The sequence below is a fragment of the Phyllostomus discolor genome, chromosome 1 (assembly GCF_004126475.2).
Source record: "Phyllostomus discolor isolate MPI-MPIP mPhyDis1 chromosome 1, mPhyDis1.pri.v3, whole genome shotgun sequence".
Taxonomy (NCBI): domain Eukaryota; kingdom Metazoa; phylum Chordata; class Mammalia; order Chiroptera; family Phyllostomidae; genus Phyllostomus; species Phyllostomus discolor.
In genome coordinates this window covers 4,064,342-4,088,348 of record NC_040903.2, presented here as the reverse complement: position 1 = coordinate 4,088,348, position 24,007 = coordinate 4,064,342, and the positions used below count along the sequence as shown (strand labels likewise).

Below are 24,007 nucleotides of genomic sequence, written 5' to 3'. Positions count from 1 at the left end.
GCACCCCGTAAAGATCACCCCGAGTGTGGGAAGTTCCCGGGGGCAGCCAGGAGCCAGGCACGACGGAGACCCTCAGAGGTGCACGCCACCTGTACCCTGAGTGTCTGCCACACTGGTCCCCTCCTCCACACTGTGGTTTCTTCGTCATGACTTATTTCTTTCCTTTCTTTTAAAAAATTATTTATGGATGTTTTAGAAAGAAGGGAAGGGAGGGAGAAAGCGAGGGAGAGAAACATCGTCAGAGAGGAACAAACAGCAGTTGGCTGCCTCTTGTATGCACCCTGACCGGGAACCGAACCCACAACCCAGGCATGCGCTCTGACTGGGAATCGAACTGGAGAACTTTCCATTTGTGGGACGACACCCAGCCCACTGAGCCACGCTGGTCAGGGTGATTTCTTCCAGTATGAGTCCTGTTTTACTGGTGTCCCTCAAACCTTCCCGGAATTAGGGGGGCCGCAATAGTTCAGCACGGGGTGAGGCAAAGCAGGTGTGCCGTTGTTCGTACGGGAAATACTACAGCCCTGAGTAAATAATAACACAACAACACACTGTGTTTTGTGTGCTCTCAAGTGCAATCCTACTTTTGCCCACCCTGCGTGTCCGTGGGAGTGACACGCAAGCCTGGGGTGGGGCTGCAGGTCGGAGCCCCCGCCTTTTTTGGAAGACTGTGTCTTCCCAGAAAGTGATGTGACATCCCCGTGCCCACTGTCTCTGGAGGTGAACCGACGTGGAAATCGGGTCAACACAGATGTTGTCAGTGCAGATACAGTCACACCGGAGAGGGTGGGCCTGGGGATACTAGGGCCACGTGGGGATCAGAGCCCCCAGCCAAGGAGTGCCCGCCCGCTCCCGGAAGCCAGGGGGAGGGCAGGGACCAGGCCGGCGCCTGCAGCCCTGGAGAGAGTGTGGCCCTGCCTCGGACGTTCAGCCTCAAGAGCTGTGAGAACGTACATTTCTGTCGTCTGGAGCCCCCCGGTTTGTAACGGTTCGCTCTGAAGCCCTGGGGAGTGTCGGGTGCAGCGGGGAAACGTGGCGAAGAACCTGGGCCGCAGCCCCGCCCAGCGACAGGCTCCTGTGCGTCCAGCGGCAAATCCCCAAATCTCATCTTTCCTGTCTGCAAGAAGGGCGGGGGGCATTGTGTGGGACCAGCATTTGCCAGTTTTGCTAACACCTAGAATTGCCTGGGACCCATTAAAATTGTAGTTTATGAGACCTTTCCTCTAGATTTTCAGAATCGCTGGCTCTGGACAGGGGCCAGAGATATGTTTTTGAGAAACTGTCCAGGTAGCGGCCATGAACAGGCTCTTGTGGTTGCTGCCCTCTCTGGCATTCCAGGTTTCTCCGGGGTCTGGCGCTGCCCCCTGAGCCCACACACTCTGTGTGAGCCTGCCTGCCTGTCTGGTTGGCGCGGTGTCTGCCCCACAACCAGGCAACCAACCCAGGACCGCAGAATCACACCCGTATCTCCGGCACGCTGCTGGGAAAGTGGCCAGTGCTTAGGAATCATGTATCGAACAAAGAGGCAAACTGTCTTTTTTTTTTTTAGAGAAAAGCCATTATTTTAAAAATTTTATTTTATTTATTTTTAGAAAGGGAAGGAAGGGAGAAAGAGAGAGAGAAACATCAATGTGCGGTTGCTGGGGGGGTCATGGCCTGCAACCCAGGCATGTGCCCTGACTGGGAATCGAACCTGCGACACTTTGGTTCGCAGCCAGCGCTCAGTCCACTGAGCTACGCCAGCCAGAGCTGCAAACTGTCTTTATGTACAAACCTCCTGCTCTGGGACTGGGTTCCGGGACTTGTGAGAGGTCCTTCTGGAGCTCTCAGATGCACCTGTGCTGTGAATGGGACCTGGGCCCCCCACACACACCTCCAGCTCCCCAAGCCTTCCCATGCCCTTTCAGAGGAATACATGCATAACGCAGAGGCGGTCTAAGTCACCTGATCCTGTGAGGGGGTCCTGTGATGCTCCCCATTTTGCAGAGAGGGGAGAGACTGAGCTTCAGAGAGCAGAGGGACTTGCTCAGGGCCCCAGAGCCAGAGGTGGAGCTGGAGTTGGAACCCAGGGGCGCTGACCCAGTATCTTAGCCTCTCCATCATTCATTCCATTAGCCCGCCTCTCAGAGCAAGTTCATTGCCGGCAGGATCCAGTCTGAGCAACTGGGCTGGTCCCGTCTTCTCGTCCCGCTTCTGTCTCCGGAGAGATCGCCCATCATGGTCCTCACCCTGCACTCCGGCCACCCCTCAGCCTGTTGGTCCTCCTGCTGGGAGTCTTCCCCTCTCCCTCCTGCTGCCGGGCAGTCAGGAGCCCGGTCCTGGTTCTCACAGACGCCTGTGTCTTCAGCAGCTGTGGCCACAGCCCCGCTGTCCACAAGGCTTAGCTTCTCCCGTCCTCCAAGTCTTTGCTCAGATGCCCCCCTGCCAGGGAGGCCTTCCAGAACCATCTTTTTAAAGCCTGTAATCTCCCTAGCTCCACCATCACCCTAGCCCCCCATCCCCATTGTTACGGTTTTTCCCACAGCCCCTGCCACCTTCGAATACACCGTGTCATTGACTCACGTGTCTTGTTTCAGGATCCGTCCCGCTCCCTGGAATGGAAGCTCCGTGAGGATGGGCATCGCTGCCTGGGACAGCGCCCGGCCCGGTGCCGGGGTTGCACCTCAGTCAAGGTGTGTGGAGTGAATGGAGGGACATGGACCACGTGGTCACAGCCATATGTCATGTGTCTCTCCTCCTCCTGGCACCGTGAGCTGCTTCCAGGAGGGACTTTGTCAGATTCATTTCTGTGTCTCCAGCCACTCACCAAGGGCCTGGCTCTTAGTAAGCCCTTGGGAAGCCTTTGTTGAATAAATAAATGAGTAAGTGAATGGATGGATGGATGGATAGTTGGATGGTTGGGTGGACAGGTGGACAAGTAGATGAATGAATGGATGGGTGGATGAATGGATGGACAGGTGGATGGATGGATGGATGGTTGGATGGATAGATGGATGGATGGGTGGATTTCTTTCCCAGAGGAGAGATTGCTTGGCAAAATGTAGCAAATGAGTACCCCCTATGGCCTCGCCTGTGGCTGCTGGGATGTTCAGAGCCCCAGGAACTGATCACGACTATAAAAGTTGAACACCAGGAGCAAGTCCAGCTGGCTGGGGCAAAAGAAGGAAGCAATGGTGGTATCAGCCTCGACTCTGCCCCGGCCCTGCTCTGCCTCTTTGCCCCTTGCCGGGAGGGAGACCCTGTCCTCCCCTGATGTCTGAGAATCTGCCCTCTGTACCCTGTTGCACAGAGAAAACCCCTGCCTGCCACCCCGCCCCCAGCAGCTGCTTCTCAGGACACAGAGCAGGAAGGAGGCGGCAGCTCCCCGTGGCTCCTCGGGCCAGCAGCACTTGGCTTTGCCGTTCTGTTTCTTCCTCCCTGTCCCCTTGCCCTGACCCCAGCTCCGACAGACCCCGAAATGCAACCGCCCACCTCGGAAGGCTAAGGTGCTGTGGGTCTCTCCGCTTAAAAGAGTTGTCACAGAGCCGCTGTGACAACCAGCTGGCTGGAAGTGGGACGACCGAGGGAGTCCCGAAGAGCTGGTGCTCGTGCAGTGCTCCTGCTTAGTGAGGAAGCTCTCCTCCTGCTGGAGAAGTGGCTAGGCTCTGCCTGTCCCCCGCGCAGAGGCATGAGTCCTGGGGACCTTCCCCCCCCCCCCCCCCGCCCCAAGCAGGGCAGGAGTCTTTGCTGCCTCACCCGGGCAGAGTGTAAGCCAGAACTCTCTGTGCACAACCTCCACTGGGAAGGTGGGGCTGATAGCCGCGGCTCCAAGGTCAAGGGGATCGCAGGGACGTCATCCATCTGGCTGGGAGGAAAGTCCTGTCACCTGGACCCTGAGGGTAACAGCCAGTACAGGTGACAGTCTCAGTCAGGACTGCGCTGATCACACAGTCCAAAGGGACCTACAGAATCTGCCGCGGTCCGGCTGCAGCGGGGTCCAGGGGTTCCTGAAAGGTGGGTGAGGCGTCGGCGACGGGAGACAGACGACAACACGCCTCAGAGGACGGTGATGCTCTGTTCCGTTTATTGCAAGTACAAGCAGGTTTTTATACTTTCATTTTTGGTAGTGATTAACATTTACGCTTCGGTGAAGCAGAAAAAAATCAATACAAAGGTAACCAGGAAAAGTACGAAAGTTTCCATAGATTCAGTTACATTAACCAAAGATTGTTTTGACCGGGAGAGCCATAAATCAGACAATTAGAAATAGCTGTATATACAAAGTTTGAATGTCTTATTGTTTATTAACGATCTCAGAATTTGCCATGGGGCAAAAGGATATGCTAGATTGAGTAAAGGTAATAGGAAATTTAAGGCCTTTGTGATGTCTAATTTAGCTATCTATCTTTTCTGTCTAAAATGTTTCTCTATGCACCATGGACTCTGACTCCCTGGTAACTGTTTCTACATGCTTAGTTTGTAACAGCTAACCAGCTTTTCTTATTTCTTTGCCCGTCTAATTCTACTTGATGTATATTCCTATTCAAGGTAAAGGCGGGGCTGTTACTCCAACAACTTTTAGACATTCAGGGGCTATTTCATTAGAGGGGATTTTGTTCTCTGGCCAAGAAATTATTTTGTACAACTTCATTGGAATTATGCGAATCAATAAACCTGAAATACAGGTGTCTAACAATCCTACCACCTTTTGATCACCAAAACAAACATGTAAGGAGAGATAAACAGGAAATTTAGCCACAGTAAAACATTTTTGTTCCTTAATTAATAAACACCAGGGAGGTCTGCTTTGAGCTAGCCTTTCCATGAAATTTAGACTATTATAAGGCATTTGGACTCCATCCTTATTGACCATTTTAATGCCATCCTCATTATATGCTCCTGTATAAGGCAATGGGGTATCTGGAACCCTCTGGAGACTATTAGCTCCTCTTGGGGGATACCGTAATTGGCCATTAATCCAATATGCTACCCAGGGGTATCCCTGGGCTGTGGGTAGGGGTCTATATAGTTCTTTCTTGTTTTCTTGGAAGACCCTTTGTATTTATGGGTATAGAACAGGCGAGGGAAAGTCTGCCAATAATTCAACCTGTTGTAACTGATTCATGAATTCTTTTATGGGAACAATCAGGGATAGTTTCTTACTCAGGTCTATAAACACCTTGTTTAAAACAATTTGGGCATGATTCAATAGTCTAGGGAGAACTAGTTGTCCCTTCAGAATTTCCCTCAAAGTTAATTGTTGACTCACTTCGAGCCTCTTTCTCCTCGTGGCCTGTTCTTATGGGAATCAGGGTACAAAGTAAGACCATGATCTATATTAGCCAGGAAATTATTAGGAGCAGTCCCCAGGAAAATCACCACCCCCCGCCCTTTGTATGCCACGCTCTCTTCCAGGAAGATGGATTCCTTGAATTCCCTCTTTCCACGTTCGGACCTTGTCAGACAACATGGTTGGAAGAGGACGTGGCAAGAATCTGTTCACAGTTTTGTTGTTGTTGTTGTTGTTGTTGTTGTTTTAATTTCTGATGTCAGGACCGTGTAAGTGGTGGTGGTGGCGGCGGTGGCGGTGTGTGTGAGGGGCAGGGCAGGGGCAGGGAGAGGAGGCAAGAGGCTGTGTGGCAGCTCGGACTCAGGCACAAGAGCCGCTTCTGACGAAAAGTGGTCGGATTCTGGGTGGGTCCCAGGGTCCAGGTGGGATGTGGGTAGGAGGCGAAACGAGGCTGCCAGCTGCCTGCCAGGGGAAGCCCACAGAGGAGCAGGCTTGCGGGGGCGGGGGAGGGGGTCTAACGACGTGGGGGGAGCCGTCAGCACACAGACGGATCTGGGGTCGGAGACCCTGTGCAGCCAGTGCAGAGAGGAGAGGGGGCGGGAGCCCCACCGAGGGATCTGGAAGGAGGCCAGGGAGAAGGGAGAGAACCGAGCAGGGGCTCGGTGAGGCGGCCCCGGTGAGCCTGCCCAGGTCCGAGGAGGACCCACGCCGACGTGCATCTGGTCCACGGCCTTTCTTTCGACGTCTAAGCCACGTGCTGAGTCTCCCCGGGAATCACAAGGTCACGGGGACCCTCCGGGATGGCCGGAGGCCCCTGCGCGCCCGCATGCCCACCCAGGTCAAGCCGCACGAGAGACCGGGAGCACCTGAATGAGCAGCTAAGTGTAAATATTTATGTGGGACCTGCTGAATTTCATGAATGATTGACTTAAACCGATGTTAAAAACAGGTCCCACTCACCAGTCTCTGCTGCCCGGCAGAGTATCGTGTCCACGCGCGATTACGAGCCCTCACACAGGGACGCGGCGTCACGCTTGCGACGCAGCTAAGGAAGCTGCGCTGAGAGAGGTCGGCCGTGTGGCTCAAGGTCGCACCATTGGGTGGGGGCAGAGCCAGGGACGGAAGCCGGGTGGCGGTGGGTCCCAGGTGGCGGTGGGTGCCGCCGTACCCTTCCTGCTTTGCCCAGACTGATGAGCGAGGAGGAGGAGGAGGGGCTGCGTCTGAGACCGTCCCACGCCACTTTTTCAGAAACAGGTTGAAATTTTGAATGGACTTCAAGATGCTGACGTGTCGGAGGCCTAGGGGCTGACCATGAACCAGCCGTGCAGGGTGTGTGCAGTTGAGGCTATGGCCCCGGGGGGACTTCAGGGAGACCCAGCCAAGCCTGAGATCGGCAGTCTTTCACCTTTGCACACTTTTAGAAGTAGTTCTCCAAGCCCTGGCTGGCGTAGCTCAGTGGATTGAGCGCAGGTTGCGAACCAAAGTGTTGCAGGTTCGATTCCCAGTCAGGGTACATGCCTGGGTTGCAGGCCATGGCCCCCAGCAACCGCACATTGATGCTTCTCTCTCCCTCTCTCTTTCTCCCTCCCTTCCCTCTCTAAAAATAAATAAATAAAATCTTTAAAAAAAAGAAGTAGTTCTCCATCCTAACATCTAAACATTGTAGAAAGCACTTTTGTCATTTTTCTCTCGAAAATGTTTTTAGCCACAAAAGAGGGCCGCTTGTTTTCTGGGCTTCGTTTTTACGAGTGTCGTAGTTACACATTGACTTTTCTAGAATGAAAGAAGGGAACAAGCCCGGGGGAGTGGCACCAACTGTCTCTGAAGGCCCCCGTGACCAGACAGACAGTCATTCACCGTCCCCGCTCTCTGAATGACTGACATTCCCAGGGGGTCTCCAGGGCTGCATGTGAGCTCACTGGGTTTTCTCACCACGAAGGCCTGGTTCCTCCGCCCGAGTCGTCAGGCCCACATCAGGCCCGACCCAGGACGGAATGGCCCGGCGCCCGGGGCTTTCCGGTTGACCTTCCAGATGAGGGGCGTGGGTGTGGAGAGGTCAGAACGGCGCACCTTGCAGGAGCCAGGTAAACGGGCCAGCTGGGCTCCTGGTTATAGCTGCCTCAGACGCGCCCCGAGGGACCCAGGCGGAGAACAAGTTGAGTGGCGGGGGAGGGTGGAAGCTCCCGGTTGAATCAGTGGGGAAACTATGCCTCCGGGCTCTGCAAACGCACAGGAAACGGGGGAAGCAAGCAGCCAGAGAACAGCCTGCTCAGCAGGTCCCTGACCCGCCTCTGCCTGCCTCCCTGTGCTTCCCCGACGGCCCCTGCCTCCCCGTGTCAGACTCTGGGCGCAGCACCGGTAGGGCCACCCACCTTGTGACCCAGGACCTTTATGACCCGCTTATGTCACCCAGGGGGTGGGTAGCACAGCCAGAATTGGAATCCAGGTCGGGGATGCCAAAGGCGTGTCATGGGGCCGGGCGGGGAGGAGGGTCTGAATCCGGCCGAGGGCACAGCAGGCTGGGGTCTGACTCCAGGAAAGCCGCTGGAGGCGTTAAGCAGCGTGAGTCACGTGGTTTTGCCCTAGGAAGTCACTCTAGCTGCCACTGGATGGGCAGGGGGAGCTGAGCAGGGACTGCTGTCAGGAGGCGGTGGTGGGCAGTCTCCAGGGGACAGATGATGTCGTCGGCCCAGATGCAATGGAGAGCAGACTCGAGGGGGGTTTCAGTGGTATGGCCAGGCACTAGGAGGGGGTCTAGAGGAAGGGAGGGGTCTTGGATATCTGGGCTGAGAGACTGGGTCGGGGGGCGCTGGTATGCGATGTCAGAAGTTCCGTTTGGGTGGGACCCGCTGTGTTTGGGAGGCTTCTCAGCCAGGCGAGGGCGAGGACTGGATGGGCAGTGCAGGGGCCTGGGTCTCGGGGGAGGGTCTGAGCCGGGGGACAGATCTGGGAGTCCGCAGCGTGGCGTCGGTGTCAAGGCCACGAGTCTGGGCGGGGTCCCTCGTGGGAGGAGAGTGGTAGCCCGGAGAGGAGGGCCGTGGGCCGAGTCCCAGGCGTGCCACCTTGGAGGTTCTGGGGAGTGGCACGGTGGGCTAAGGAGTGGTCAGGGAGGTGGAGGGGAAAGCAGGCCAGTCTGCTGGCTGCAAAGGGTATTTCTAGAAGGACCCAGAAGGAAGAGGAGTGGTCACCTCACCAAAGCTGCCGGGAGGTCAGGGGGCACTGACATCTGGCTTTGGATCACTGACGCCCTAGAGAGAGCGGCCTGAGCGGTGTGGGGGGCCGACCCCTGGGCAGGAGCCGAGGGGAGAGTGGGAGGTGGGGCGTGCTGACAGCCAGTTCTCTCTGGGAGGGTTTCCTGCAGCCGAGAGCATGGGGAAGGGGTGCTCACAGGAGGCCACGGGTCACCCTGAGTGCTGTTGTTGTTAAATTGAGGTAAAATTCACTAACCAGCAGATCAGCTGTTTTACGGGGAACCACTCAGTGGCCTGCAGCACATTCCCAGGGCTGCGCAGCCGCCACCTCTGTCTAGTTCCTGAACATTGTCACCCCCGCAAAGCAACCCCCTCACCTGTTAAGTAGCTGCTCCCACATGCACCCTCCCGCCAGCCCCTGGCAACCACTCGCCTGCTTCCTGCCTCTGTAGTTTGGCCTATACAGAACACTTCATTTAAATGGAATTATATAAAGCGCGTGACCTTTGGTGTCTGGCTTTTTTTTTTTTCACTCAGCATGATGGTGTCAAGGTCCCTCCATGTTGTAACATGCATCAGAACGTCATTTCTTCGTGTGGCTGAATAAGATTCTGTTGTGTGGATAAGCCACAGGCGTTTAACCTTTCCCTCGCTCACGGGCATCTGGAGTGTTCCCACCGTTTGGCTCTTGTGAAGAGCACCTCTGTGAGCTTTTAAGCACAAGTTGTTTTTTTTTTAAGATTTTATTTATTTATTTTTAGAGAGAGAAGGGAGAGAGAGAGAGAGAGAGAGAGACATCAATGTGCGGCTGCTGGGGGCCATGGCCTGCAACCCAGGCATGTGCCCTGACTGGGAATCGAACCTGCGACACTTTGGTTCGCAGCCCGCACTCAATCCACTGAGCTACGCCAGCCAGGACTTGAGCACAAGTTTTTGATTTCAGGTCTCCTGGGTACCCCCCTCGGATTGGAACTGCTGGGTCATATGGCAATTCTGAGTTTAATTTTTGAGAGACCACTGAACTCTTCTCCACAGCGGCTAAACCGGTTTGCATGCCCGCTAACAATGTACGAGGGCTCCAGTTTCTCCACATCCTTGCTTTTGTAGTTGTTGTTTTTTAAGTGGTGCTACTCAGACATCTGTGTACCTAGCCGGGAGAGGAGAGGGAGAAACTGATGGTGCTGAAGAGCCATGGACCAGTGGCCGGGGGAGATCCTTGGGAAGGCAGGAGGGACGGGACCACCAGACCCACGGTGGGGGGGCCCTCATCCCCAGTGAGCACGATGGGCAGCGGGAAGTCGGGGTGCTGGGCAGCCGAAGCCAGAAGGGAAGGTGCCCTTGACGCCAAGGCCCTGAGGCTCAGTCTGCCCAGCGTGCCCCCTGGTGACGGGCACTCCCACAGAGCAGCAGTGGATGGGGGGCGTCGGGACAGGCCGCGTGGGGGGTCTCACTTTAAACCCGAATTCTCATTCACAAGCCGTGGTGCTTTGGGCAGGTGGGGTGACTCCTAGAACCCCTGTATGCTCAGCCATAGAGTGGAGAGAACAAAGCTCCAACAGCTGACTTATAGGAGTAAGTCAGTGCCCGGCACATAGTAGGTGCTCATTGAACACAGTTCCCTTAGAGTGGCTCATCCTTCTTGCTAGCTTCTGAATTGCCCGACTGAAGCAACAAGTTTACCCTTCTCAGTATCTAGCACGGTGCTGGCCACCTGCTAAGTGCTCCATAGATACTTGAAAAAGAATGAAGATACACCTGGCTGGCATAGCTCAGTGGATTGAGCGCGGGCTGGGAACCAAAGTGTCGCAGGTTCGATTCCCAGTCAGGGCACATGCCTGGGTTGCAGGCCATGACCCCCAGCAACCGCACATTGATGTTTCTCTGTCTCTCTCTATCTCCCTCCCTTCCCTCTCTAAAAATAAATAAATAAAATCTTTTAAAAAAAAAGAATTAAGATACAGGAATAAAAATAATGATCAAAAAAGAGATCTCCTGGTAATAACAGTAATGGGGAATACTTACTATTGTTTGCTATGTGGCAGGCAATTCCAAGGGCAATGTCCCGTTTGACCTGCGCAACCTGGCCTGGGATGTGTGCGCCCTTACCTCACCCTGCAGAGTAGACCCGTCTGGCGTGACGTGACTGGTGAGGGAGGTCTGACGTCGAATCCCAGACTCTTCATCATCATCTTCTGCTGTCTGTCCACATGCTGCTAAGCCAATGGTTGGATAAGCCAATGGTTGAATGGTTGAATGGTTGAATGGTATCACGGAGCGATTCATTGCAGCTAGAGATGTGACTAAGTTCAAGTGTGTACTATGCACCGCACGATGGCCAATACGCTGAGGCACAGGTGTTGGGACAAGGAAAGCACTTCATTCGGAATGCCAGCAAGCCGAGAAGATAGTGGATTAGCCTCCTACAGAGCCACCTTAGGAAAACACAGCCTTGGCCAGCGTGGCTCAGTGGGTCGAGCACCATCCCGCAGAGGGGAAGGTCACTGGTTCGACGCTCAGTTGGGGCACGTGCCTGGGTTGTGGGTCTGGTCCCAGAGAGGCAGCTGGTTGATGGTTCTCTCACACAGCAGTACTTCTCTCCCTCTCTTTCTCCCTCCCTTTGTTTCCTCCCTCCCTTCCCTGGGAAGGGAGGAAGGAAGGGAGGGAGGAAGAAAGGAAAAAGGAAGGAAGGAAGGAAGGAAGGAAGGAAGGAAGGAAGGAAGGAAAGAAGGGAGGGAGGGAGGGAGGAAGGGAGGAAGGAAGGAAGGAAGGAAGGAAGGAAGGAAGGAAGGAAGGAAGGAAGGAAGAGAGAAAGAAAGACCAGACTCTGGCCAGGTGGCTCAGCTGGTTGGAGCACCATCCCATCATCCTGCACACCAAAAGGTTGTGGGTTCAGTCCCCGGTTGGAGCTCGTATGGGAGGCAGCCAATCGACGTTTCTCTCTCACACCAGTGTTCCTCTCTCTCTCTCCCCCCCTCTTCCTTACTCTCTCTCTAAATCAATAAACCTATTTCTAAAAATTCCAAAAAGCAAGTACAGAATTCAGGCTTTCCTAATGCAAGGGAAGGGGGGCCACGGGAGGGGCCGAGGTCAGGAGGTGACTGACAGCGAGAGACCTCCAGGAGACAGAGAAGGTCGAGGAGCCGACTTTTGTTCTCGGCCAGCGGGCTCCAGTGGCCACGGTTTTGGTCATGGGGTCCCTACCCAACTTCCACAAACACTCGTCGTTTGGGTGCGTGCCTCTTCTCCTCAGGGGAGGCAGGTTGGAGTAAGGAGCTGGGTTGTTTTGTTTTGTCTTATTTTGTTTTGTGTTTGTAAAACTTAAGCAGCAAGTGGAATTTCTCTCTCTAATGCTTATTGTATCTATGTTCAGGGCTAGGCAGCTACCCAGAAGCTAGGAGCCGAGGCGGGTTTAAGGTGCAGTCCGGGAGGCCAGGCTGTTCACAGCGTTCTGATAAGACTTGGAGAGCTGGGGACAGGGGGCGGGGCACCAGCTGGGGGATTGCCGGCGGTGTGAAAAGCCTGGACAGCAACGCCACTGCTCAGAGGTGACCTCCAACTTGGTGTTTGCATTTCCCAAGCACAACCAAAATCCCCTGGGCACAGAAATGTCATCCTTCTACTGTGCCACTTGTCCAACACCAGAGGGTGGTTGATAAAGACATCTCAGGGAGACCCGTATCTGGCACCTGCTGGTCCGACACCGAGGTTCAGGGGAAATGGGGTTAGCGCTGGGAAGGCTGCCTGGTTGCTCTCAGTCAACACTCAGGGCGCCCGATGGACTTTCCCATGTTCCCAAACACGGCCCGTCTGCCAGGGCCCGAGGATGTGCCGGAGCCAGGCACAGCATCCTTCTCCCAGAGCGGGGGACTCCCTGCCACCCGCCTTCCTCAGCTCCGTCCACCCCAGAGCCCTCCTTCACTGCCCACGCCTTCCCCTCCTCCTGGTGCCCTTGGCTAAACTTGGACTTGCCCCAGCTACACAGGCACACTCGGGTCCCTTACGTCTTCTCTGCCACTCCAGCCCCCTGCTCCTCTCGGGGTCCTGAAGGGACGGTAGGATTAGCCCGTGTGCATCACTTTCGACCGGAGTGACGAAACACAACTTGGTGTGTTTCTCCACGGGCTGATTTTACTCCTGCATCGACGGAGTAGCAACAATGAGCCCCTCATCCTGGTCCTGTGGGCCGAGGGCTCGATCAGCCTGCATGCACCTGTGTCCTGCTTCATGAGCTTGCATGTCATTTCGCCGGACCTTCCCCACGGCCCGGGCAGGTTGGCCCCAGGCGGGCACAGCCGCACGTTAGCGAGAAGGGGTCCAATACCCAGGAAGGTCAACTCCTCGGTCAGCAGGGGCTTTGCTGGGATGCCTCTGCCTTCGACTCCCGGTCCAGAATTTTGCTGACCCGAACCTGGGCATGTTTGTTAATCATTTATTGCTTGTCAAGATAGGCATCGTAGCATGTTTATAGGAACAGCTGTCCCGGAGGCCACGTAAGCACTAAGGGTGTTTTATAATTTCCCAGGTTTATATCTGATTTTGTCGGAAGCTGATCTCCCTGCAGAGCGCCTTCTGTGTCTTCCTCTGTCGGGGACAGGCGAGGGGAGCTCCCGGAAACAGGTAAGCCACGCTCAGACTCGGGTCGGCTGCGGGGATGGTGTCGAGAATTGCTGGCAACTCCTCCAGAACGGCGGGAACCAGGGGTTTGAGAACTGAGGGAGTTTAAAATCAACTCGGTGAAGAGCAAGTGGGAGAACGCACAGGAAGTGCTCCGTGCGGTGTCTCACAGGCGTGAGCTTGAGGACGACATTGATCGTGAGCGATGGCAGCTGTTCCTCCGCGGGCTGGCGGCCGGGCCGGGTACCCTTGTTCCTCTCGGTCTCCCCTCCTTTCCGTCTTGTTCCCTTTCTTTCTTTCTTTCTTTCTTTTCTTTCTTTTTCTTTCTCTCTTCCTCCCTTCCTCCCTTCCTCCCTTCCTTCTTTCCTTTCTTTTTCCTTCCTTCCTTCCTTCCTTCCTTCCTTCCTTCCTTCCTTCCTTCTTTCTTTCTTTCTTTCTTTCTTTCTCTCTCTCTGTCTCTCCCTCTCTCTCTCTGTGTCTCTCCTGCTCTGTTCTTCACATTCCTTTCCAATACCTTGATTTAGGCTTATCTGTAGCTCCAGGTCAAAGTCAGCAGAGACTCCATCCTAAAAATTAAGAATAACGTCACATTCAAGCAGTCATCAGGCAGGGAACTTGGGGGCCAGGGAGTTGGTGGCGTTTCCCGCTCGGAGCTGTCAGCCAGCGGCTATGGACCCACGGGGCTTCGCTCGGGGCAGAGCTCCAGGTCGCGGGGAGGCGGCCTCCCCTGGCGCGCCGGCGTCGACAGAACGAGGCCCTTGCTTTGCTGTCCACCGCCCTCTGTGCCGTGCCGTGCTGGTGTGAGCAGAGCCTGTGCTCCGTCTTCGTCCTTCCACCCAACACAGGCTCATGAGCCAGGGTCTGGCTTCAAGTCATCGGGCCCGAGCTCTGGGGCGGGCTGGGCGGCTAAAGCCACTTGGAACTTGCTGTGTTCTCACCCGGCGGCTGTGGTGTCGGACACAGGGTGCCCCTGAGGGGTGTATGATCGGGAGGAGCAGCAAGAGCAGAAGCAGAGGTTGTTCCCGTAGTACTTAACCCCAGCGACGGCCTAGGCGGCGGCCAATCAAATTGTTGGGAGCAGAGGCCCGGATTGGGTAGGTGGGCAACCAGGGGGCTCGGGACGTGGGCAGTCCCCAGTGAGCACTGCAGCGTCCTTACCTGTTAGGCCTGGCCTGGCCTGGCCACACCGGCAGCGTGGGCACTGTGTTAGGTTTGAAGAGCAGCAGTGTTCGTAGCGTTGCTGTGGACCAAAAGGACGGGAAACCAGCATTTTTAGAGCCTTGTCTATGGAGCTTGTATTTAATGTTATGTTATGTTATGTTATGTTATGTTATGTTATGTTATGTTATTTGTTATTCTATTCGAACCTTAGAGAATAATTTTGGGGCAGTGTGGGGTTCTCTAGTCAATCACAAAATGGTTTCCCCCCCTTTCTTCTTAACCGGCCCTAAGACACCGTCCGCTGCGTGCGGCCCTTGCAAACAAGAAGCGCCCAACCTGTGCTTCGCAGAGGCCCCTGGCTGGGAGTCTGCTGATGATGACAATAGTGTGTGGCCGCTTAGCATTAATATATTTGATCCTCACATTTAATAGCCCTGTGAGGCAGACCCTGGTCGTATTCCCCACTTGACCTAAAGAAGCGGAGGTCCAGAGAGGTGAAGGAACTTTCCCCAAGTCACACAGCGAGTGAGCAGTGGAGCTGGGACTTGAACCTCTGGCTCCATGCTGCCTGGGGTGCCAGCTCTCTGCCCTCGGCTTTGTGCCACATGGGCAGGCAGCTTCCCACACGTGACCCGACCTCTCAGGGATGACGAGGCCGTCCGCAGCTCTGAGCTGGTCTCTGCAGGGTGAGGTGCACAGGCTCGGACCTTGGCCGCACGCAGCTCCCCTGCGCAGTGGGTCCTTGTGGACTGAGCCACCCTTGCCCTCTCCTTGCTGGCCTGGAAATGGGAGCTCCGAGGTGACTGTGACCCCAGAGGAAGCACCACCCACCACCCACACACCCTCCTGGTGCCAGGCCCGTTCCCCTGTGGGAACATGTTTTCTGGGCAGAAAGCACCAGCCTGGCCCCGTCCTGGCCATGGGCACACCCCTCATCAGAGGGTCAGTTCTAGGGGTTCTTTATACATTGCGGGTATTTTTGTCTTGCCGGTCCTAACACCTCGAGCTCCCTGTTTTCTCCGACTCAGTCTCCTCTGCCATTCCCCCGCCCCCCCGCACCTGCTCTTCCCAGGTGGGAGTTCTGTCGGACCCCTCTCTCCCCACACTCTCCCAGGTGGCCTGGCCCGGGCCCCACCCTGCTCCGGCCCCCACCCCACTCCGGCCCAGGCCCGGCCCCAGCGCCACTCTCGTTTCCGGCTGCCCCCATGACATTTGCACGTGGACGCCACACAATCACGTCGAGCTCACTTTGTAGACAGAACCCTTCCTTTTCTGCCATCACCACACCCGTTACTTTCTGGGTGTCTCTACCTAGCACCTGAGTGATAGGTACCAGTAATCGGACCCCGAGCATCCTCCCGCAGGGCCTGCTAGCTCAGTTACCCTCACCTAACACGGGGGGATGCTATCTTCCACTGGTTGACACGGAACCGGAGCTCAGATCCCTGCAGGGCCATCGGGAGGCGTAACTCCAGGGGGCCATTTACAGTGCCATCTGGGTGAATGGTCCTCCCTGGAGTTACGCAGCGGCAGCCACTCAGAGAAGGTCAAATGGGAAGGCGGCCCCTGGATGGGGCAAGGGGTGGCTGTAGACACCCTCACACTGGCTTCCTCCGTCCCGTCCCATCCTGTCCCATCCCGTCCCATCCCATCCCATCCCATCCCATCCCATCTGAGCCCAGTCTGGTGCCCTCTGCCCCTCCCTCACCCCCACCCCAGCCTGCCCACCCTGCTTCCTGGGCTCCTCCGGGGCCAGGCCCATCCCAGACTCTGTGCACACAGGGATGAGTCGGCTGCGGCCCCGGGGTGAGGGCTGTGTCCGTCAGGGGTCTCCAGAAGGACAGAACCAGAGGGACCTGTATCTGTGTGTGAGATTCGGTGATACATATGGAGAGAGAGCGACGTGGAGATGGAGATACACAGACTGGGAGGCAGAGGCAGAGGCAGAGAGGAGGAGGCAGAAAGAGAGACACAGACTCCAGGGAGCTGGCCCTCCTCTTGTCCAGCGAGAAGGGTTATGCGCGTTCCCCCACGACCTGAAATGTTCTTGGACGGAAGGTTCTGAGTGCTGTGTGTGTTTACACCCGAGGGAGGTGCCACGATTTATTTAACCTTTCCTCTTAGATATTTTTTTCCTGTCGTGAATGCCATTTCTTCTAACATGAAAAAAAACGCTGCAATGGTCATTTCTGGCTGCAGTCTTGGTGCACATTTTTTTACTGTTTTAGGATAAATGTCTATAAATGGAGGAGCTGGCCAAAGGGCCTACGCCGTTTTATAGTTCTGGAAACATGTTTCCACTCTCTGGGGGAGAACCGCACGGCCCTTCACTTCTGTTGTGCCGGGGACTCGGGGGACCCTTCCGGGCACCGCTTCCACTCCGACAGGGGGGCTGGCACTTTGTCTCTTCATGGTCACAGCTTGTATGCTCCCATCTTGGGGACAGAAGGTCCAGTGCTTCCAAGGTGCACCCTGCTGTGAGGACAACCGTCTGTAGGAGACTGTTCCGGGAGGGGCCTGGACTAAAGAGCAGGTGGCCAGTGTGGGAAGCATGGAGTCCGCCCAACCACCACACAACGCAGGCCTGAAGCCCAGGTCTGCAGGGGAGCCGGGGTCCCCCATCGTGGGGTGGTCGCCAGGACCCCTCGCTGGTTCAGGGCCAAGTCCCCTGCGTCCCCTGTCTCCGACACCATCTAACAGCGTCTTCCTCTCTCCTCTTCCTCAGGAACGAGAAAGCCCAGTCCCAAACCTGGGCAGGAAGCCATGAAGCTGAGCGAAAGGAACCTGGCGGATGACAAAGACGGAGACTTGGAGAAAAAGAAATCGGTCAGTCCTGGCCTCCTCACCTCTTCCGTGGGAGTTTTCTGGTGACTCAGGGTGGGGGCGGTGGTCCCTCCTTGCCCCCAGCCTTCTCCCCGGGGGAGTGCAGGCTAAGGCGAGGTCAGGCCAGGAGAGCAGAGGCTGGAAGCGGGGCTCTGTGGGAAGGAGCGGGTGGGCCGTAAAGTGTGTGCCACGAGGCCCAGGTCGCCGGTGGCTGGTGCTCCCGCTCATACGAGCACTGTCTGCCGGGGACCTCCCAGGTTTGGAGGGGAGCACGTGTCTCCTTTTCTCTAGAGGGCACGTGGGTGTTGAAAGTGAGGATGGCGTCATCCTTGAGGAGACGCTGAAACCCATCCCCCACCCCACCGCAAGGCCCCGTTCACCTGCCTTCTCCCCCAGGAAGTCCTGGCCACTTAGAAAGCCTCTCCCCCTCCTTGAGACTCCTTGAGACTCCTTGAGCCCAACTCTCTTCAAACCAGATGCAAACACCAGCAGCCGGCCGGCACCCCCTCTGACCTAGACCTTTGCGCAGGGTCTGCATTCGGCTCTCTCAGCCACACCCCAGGGAGGCATCATGATGCCGGCTTCACGGGAGAGAGACCAAGGCTCAGAGAGGGCTGGAGCTGCTTGTCCAAGGCCATGTGGCAAGTTCAAGGTGGAGCCGGTCTCACACCTCGGCCCGTTTGTGCCTGGTCTCCTGTGATGTGTGTGGAAGCAGCCAGGACTCAGGGGAGAATGTGTCCGTGTTGGTCATGAACCTTTACTTAGCAGGACAAAGATCAGCACGAGCCTACGTGCCAGACTGCCCGGGAAGTGGGACCTCAGCAGGCTGGGCCCCGTTATCCTCACCTCGGAGGTGCGAAAGGGAGGTCCAGGGACCCAGGCCACCTGCTGCAGGTCCTCCTGGGACACGGCGGAGTCCTGTCAGTAGACACTCCCTCCAAGTGGGCACCGTGTGCCTCTCCTGGTGCTCACACAGGGCTGAGTCGAGGCCCCGCTGTGCAGGTGCCTGGGGTGATTCGTGCTGCCCCTCACCCCTGGGGCCCCACCCGCACCCCACGACTTCACTGCCCTCGTACCCCGGGCCTCAGCTCGGTGCCCCCCCACCCCATGCCCTTCTTGGCCTGCATGCTCCCCGGGCTGAGTCACAGGAGCCACCTCCTCCGGGAAGTCTTCCGTGACCCAGGCCCAGGTTGGCTCAGCACCTCCTCTGTCTCCCGGGGACTCCTCAGCCATCGAATGTCATGTTGTCACCGCGAGGGTCCTGCTCTGGGCCACAGCGGCACCCGGCAATGGGGTGCAACGGGCAGCTAGCTAAAAATCAGCTCCATAAAGAGCCAGCTCCCCGAGTGTCCCTGCGGGACTGACGTGCAGCATGGTGGCCGCACTGAGTGTTCCGTGCGCTCACCCAGTCACTCGCCTGCTGACGGGGGCTCGCCCCGGCTCTGGAAGCCCTGGTGCCCCCGAGCAGCAGTTCCTTCCCCACCGCTGTGCATCGTGGGGCCGGGTGTGCTCACCCACGTGTGACACCACACCCGCCCGGCGTGTCCGCGTCTACTTCAATGTGTGCTTTCTGCCAAACCCAGTTTGCGGGCGTCTTGTCTCTTTTCGTGGGCTCGAGGCCACAGGGGCCTCCTAGTGCTTCTGCGTCCCCCCCCCCCCCCAAACACACACCTGCCGGTCTCCTCTCTGCCTCCGGGAACAGACGGCCAAGGCCACCGGTCCTGGACACGAGGCGTTTCTCTGGCACTGGGGCAAACGGGCCACGGGGCGAGTTAATTCCCACCCCATCCTCCCATGCACAAGGGGTCTGACTGCCTCGGTGCTTCCCTGGGGCCAGGCGGGGCCGGCACATGGGGGGCCTTTTCCCAGCCACTGCGGAAGGGGCGGGCCGGGGCGATGACCCAATGGCAGATCCCTTTCCTTCCAAACCCACAGCCTCCCCACGTGTTCCAGAACTGCAGGGCACCTGCGTCGTGGTTTCTCTTTGAACCTCAGACTAACTGTGCAGGACCCTGATCGGTGTGGCTCAGTTGGTTGGGCGCCGTCCCGCAAAGTGAAAGGTCACTGGTTCGAATCCCGGTCAGGGCACATGCCTGGGTTGCAGGTTCAGTCCCTGCATGGGAGCCAATTGATGTTTCTCACATTGATGTTTCTCTCCCCCGCTTCCCCTCTCTCTAAAAATAAATACATAATTTTTTAAAAGATTTTATTTATTTATTTTTAGAGAGGGAAGGGAGGGAGAAAGAGAGAGAGAGAGAGAGACATCAATGTGCGGTTGCTGGGGGCCGTGGCCTGCAACCCAGGCATGTGCCCTGACTGGGAATCGAACCTGCGACACTTTGGTTCGCAGCCTGCACTCAATCCACTGAGCTACGCCAGCCAGGGCAAAAATAAAGAAATAATTTTTTTAGAAAAAGAATAACATTGCAGGACAATCAGGGGGGCTCAGTTCCCCTTTTGCATTTGCTCATGTGGTAGCTCAGAGAAGCAAAGCAATTTGCCTAAGAACACAGTAAAAACACGGGTGATTGGCAGTGTATTTCATGTATGCTAATGAAGAGCATCAGAAGAGAAAAAAGGGGTGGAGTCAGGGTTGGAATTCCATCAGGCTTCTTTGCAACAAACAGTCAGTGACCTTTTCATCTGTTCCAGTCCTTAGGCAGACGCACCCTGGGTTTATGCTAGTCTCTCCCCTCCCTGCTCTGGCCTTGATGAGAAGGAAAATAAAAAGTTTCCAAAGGCAGGATCTACACCCAGGGGTGAGTCCTGAGAAGCCAGTTTTCCCTGGTTGCTCCAGTTGCTGTTAGGACTTAGGAACAGGAGGGAAAAAAAGAAAGAGAAACGTTGTCCATTTCCTGTTCAGATAAGAGACAATTGCCACACTTCCGCTGTGGTGCCCCGCCCCCTCCCGTGGACTCTGCCTCCTCACCCGGCTGCCTGAGATGCCCTGGGAGAGCCCCTGGGCGCCGCGGGGGACGGAGCATGGACTCCCAGGAGCTCAGCTCGGCTCCCCTCACACAGGACCCTAGCCACCGGGGCCCCCCCAAGGGAGCCTGGCCCAGGAGCGGGAAGCCAGGTGGGAGGAGAAACCAGGTAAACAGAGACAGGGCCTCTGCCCCCCGGGAGGGCTCGGAGTCCCCGTGTGGGTGGCAGTGGGTCCCTGTGACCGCCCTGCCCCGCAGGTCGTGGGGCTTGCATCCTGGTCCCCGTGACACTGGCCAGCTCTCCAGCCGCGGTTTCCTGGGGCTGACAGCGCTTCCTGTCAGTGTGGCTGTGCTCACTTGCGTGACGAGACCACGCCGGGCGGTGTTCCTTCTTCCTTCCCCCTCTCCACCGCGGGCATCCTCTGCCCCTGGGGCTGCTGGGGAGGGTGGTGGGCTCGGGCGGGCCGTGCAGAGCAGGAGTGACGGTGCTGGGAGCAAGGGAGGCCCCGGGAGAGAAGGCACCCGCCCAGCCCAGCTGGGGCGGCAGGGCAGGGACAGCCGAGCTGAGACCCAGGGGACGAGTCCAAAGACAACAGGGGACGAGTCCAAAGACAACAGAACACAACAGTGTTCTGTCCCCGGTGGGATTCTGTTCCTCAGCGGATCCCATTGAGTTCACACTCCTCTCGTGCGGGAAAGCACAGTTGTCCCCAGACATCCACAAGGGGACCGGTCCCAGGACTCCCCAGGACACCAGAATCCACGGGGGTGCAAGTCCTCTGTGTGAAATGCTGCAGTGTTTGCACAGAACCTTCGCACACCCTCCTGTGCACTTCAGATCCCCTCTGGTTTACTTACAACACCTAATACGGCACCAACAGTCATTATACTGGATTGATTAGGGACCCATCATGACAAGGTAAAAAGTCTGTACATGTTCCGCACAGACACAACCATCGTGAGTACGGACTGCGTGTCTGCCACAATGTAACTTTTCAATCTGTGATTGGTTGAACCCACGCGGCGGAACCCGTGGGTACAGAGGCTGACCATACTCATCCCCACGACCCATAACCTCCCCCCACCCCGTCTCGCCCTCCATTCCGTCGTCAGCACCTCCCCTGCCTCGGGCTCGGAGCCTGGAAGCAGAGAGCAGAGGCAAGGCCCCCACCCGTGAAATGTAAGACCCTCCCCACCGGCCAGCCTCTGCCGCTGGCTCTCCTGGGCACCCGACAGAGGGCCGGTGAGCACCTCCCCTGCTTCAGCTCCTTTCTCCAGCGTACTGACTGTCGTAGGGGGCGGGTTTCGTATCACGCCCATCGTACGGATGAGGCCCTGAGTCACCGAGCCAGGTCTAAGACCACACAGTCCTAAGTGGCAGAGCTGGGGGTCAGGCGGAGTAGAATCGGAGAGACAGACATAAAACGAGGAGGTGGAGCTGTCGGGGGCACGGGGGAGACGTAGGCAATGGGTCGTAGGTGGTCTCTGGAAGGGAGGAAGGACCGCAGATGGACGCCAGCCAGGCCAGGCCAAGAGAGACCAGCATGTCCCTCGGGCCGCAGCCATTCTGGGGACTGGGTGGAAGGGCGTGGGGAGAGAGACAGAGTCAACATGCTTTCTGCACGCTCCCTACATGCACACAACACCCTGATCATCCTCACGCACAACACGCAGACCCTCCGCCAGCCGTGCAGCCCGTGCTGTTGTTGAGACCCCAGGGTGCCGCCGGGAAGCCGAGCCCCAGGAAGGCCGGGAAACTGGCGCAGCGCCACAGCCGGTGGCGGGGCCGTCTGGTGTAGAGGCGAGGCTAGAGGAGGCCACCAAGGTGGGCAGAGCAGGGAGTCGGCTTCGGGGGTCCCGTGGCCCCTTCCAAAGAGCATATGGTGGCACACTTCCCTGAACTGTGGGCCTCATTGGCCGTGCGTCCTGCCGCACCCCGCGAGCTTCGTCAGGGCCTGGCCCTCAGGACACGCACACAGTGACGGCAGAGGATGTGCCTGCCGAGAGCACCCGGGCCCCCACACCTGGTGAGCGGCCCACCTTCCCTGGGCCAGCCCCAGAGGGCAGCCCTTCCTACTCCAGCTTCTGCCAGTGGGCCAGCCTCTGCCAAAGAGCCCAGACATCTCTGCTCTCTGGCTCTGCCGTGGCCGTGGCCATGGCCGTGGCCATTGGGTGGAGCCCACGGGGGGCTGGACTGCATGGACGCCACATCCTGTAACTCTCTGTCTGCAGGTCCCTGTCCCAAAGTGTTCGGACTGGCCTGTAAGACAGGCGCCTCAGCCCGGAGCAGTGGGTGGCTGGGTGTGGTGGGCGCGTCAGTAAGGCTGCCAGGAGTTTCGGGGCCCAAGACCTCCGAGGCCCCCGCCCAGATGCAGAGGCAGGAGGGGGGAGGCCGTGGGCACAGTGGGTGACTGTGTGGGGGCCGGAGCCGGGCCACCTGGGGCAGCTCTGGTCCTCTGTCTCCTTACCCATGAAATCAGGACAAAAGGGCACTGATGTGTGGGTTCCCCGATGGGACACCCAGCGGAGGGCTCAGAACAACGCCCGGCCTATAGCTCCGCCTGGCTCCGCTTGGTGCTCCTTCCCGTGTGGTCGGAAGCGGGCCCCGCTCAGCTCCCACAGCTGAGCGCTGCGCCAGGTCTGACCTGCCGCCGCCCTCTCCTTCCCAGGGCTGGACCTGCTCGCTCGTCGTGGCCTCGCTCGTGGGCGCCTTCGGCTCCTCCTTCCTCTACGGGTACAACCTCTCCGTGGTGAATGCCCCGACTCCGGTGAGTGCCCTCGGCCATGGGCGTGCTGGGCAGGGGGCTCCGGGTGCTGGCTGGTACCTACCGGACTGTGCAAACCTTTGTGGGGCAGGCTCTGTGCCAGACCCTCGCTGGACCCTGGGGGCAGCCGGGGGAGGGGAAGGGCAGAGAGGACACCGGCCCCCGCCTTGAAGGGGAGGTGGAAAGTACAGAAGCGGGGAGGATGTGGGGGGCCAGTGGGGGGGGGAGTGTCAGTTCCTTGAGGCTGGAGGGTGGGGGTCCTGGGGCAGTGTAGGAAGAGGAGGGGCCTCCAGAGTTGCCAGGGGCGACCCCAAGGGTTGTCTTCCAGGGCAAGGAGCGAGGAGTCTGAGGACCCACCGAGGGGCCGGAGGCAGAATCATTTTCCTGATTCGTTCTGTCTGTCTTCGCGTCTTTTCACCAGAGCCAGGGGTCACTTGAGAATGTGTTGCTTACAATCCACTGTTGGCTTTTGTTTCCTGTGGAATCGGGTCACTCGGTGCAATTCCCCCAGCATCCCCCCTCCCCCACCCCCCAACGTTGCCCTGCTGGTGTGCGGGTGACGGTTTGGCTCTCACCTGTCTCGGCTGCTAGGTTTAGGCACTACCTGTTCCTAGGGGTGCTGGCCTCTACTGGACCCGCCTCCGCCCTCGGGGTCAGGTGGCCGTGGCCCGAGGGAAGATTTGCCGGAGGATGGAGGCCCGGCTGTGCCTGGAGGGTGGGGCGAAGGCACAGGGGCCTGACAGAGGACCGTGTGCGGGAACGCTGCAGAGCTGCAGGTGCGATGCGGCTGGGGCGTGGGGCGCAACTTGGAGAGCGCAGGGCAGAAGCTCGGAGGCAGGCAGGCGCCAGGCCATGTATGGTTTTTTTTTACTGTTAACTCTGTGCAAGTTCATTTGAAAAAATGGATTCTGGTGCTAAAAACTGTTCGAAAACCAGAGGGTCAAAACCGTGTCTCCTAATGCTGACAATGATCCGTGGCTTTGGTGCTGACATTGGGATATCACCCTGAGATGGAGATCGGATTTGTCCGTGTTTGTCCTTAAACGAGGTTGGGAAATGACACTCTTGCTTCATCTTGTCAGTTCGGCGGAAACCCTGGGGGCGGGGGGCGGCGCGGGGAGCCTTTGCGCTCGAGGCCGAAGGAGCAGGCACGTGAAACTCGAACCTGGAACAGAATGGCGTGGGCGGACAGATAACAGTTTGGGCAACAGCTATGGGAACAGGAGCAAGGGCCAATTCTGGCTTTGCTTCCAAAGGTTT

General features: G+C 57.5%; 1 protein-coding gene across 2 annotated transcripts in view; it reads left to right on the top strand.

The window, feature by feature from the left end:
- The window catches only part of SLC2A9 (solute carrier family 2 member 9), a 76,698-nt gene that overhangs the window by 5,287 nt on the left and 47,404 nt on the right, over positions 1-24,007 (top strand). The window contains exons 2-5 of one of the 2 annotated variants that reach the window (XM_028507254.2): positions 2,577-2,672; positions 3,134-3,139; positions 16,968-17,061; positions 22,652-22,750. In XM_028507254.2, coding sequence (XP_028363055.2) covers positions 2,614-2,672; positions 3,134-3,139; positions 16,968-17,061; positions 22,652-22,750 — 258 coding nt within the window. In that variant the 5' untranslated portion in view covers positions 2,577-2,613. Of the gene's footprint in view, positions 1-2,576; positions 2,673-3,133; positions 3,140-16,967; positions 17,062-19,923; positions 20,152-22,651; positions 22,751-24,007 lie in introns of those variants that run through there. The other variant, XM_028507253.2, reaches the window with a different exon arrangement.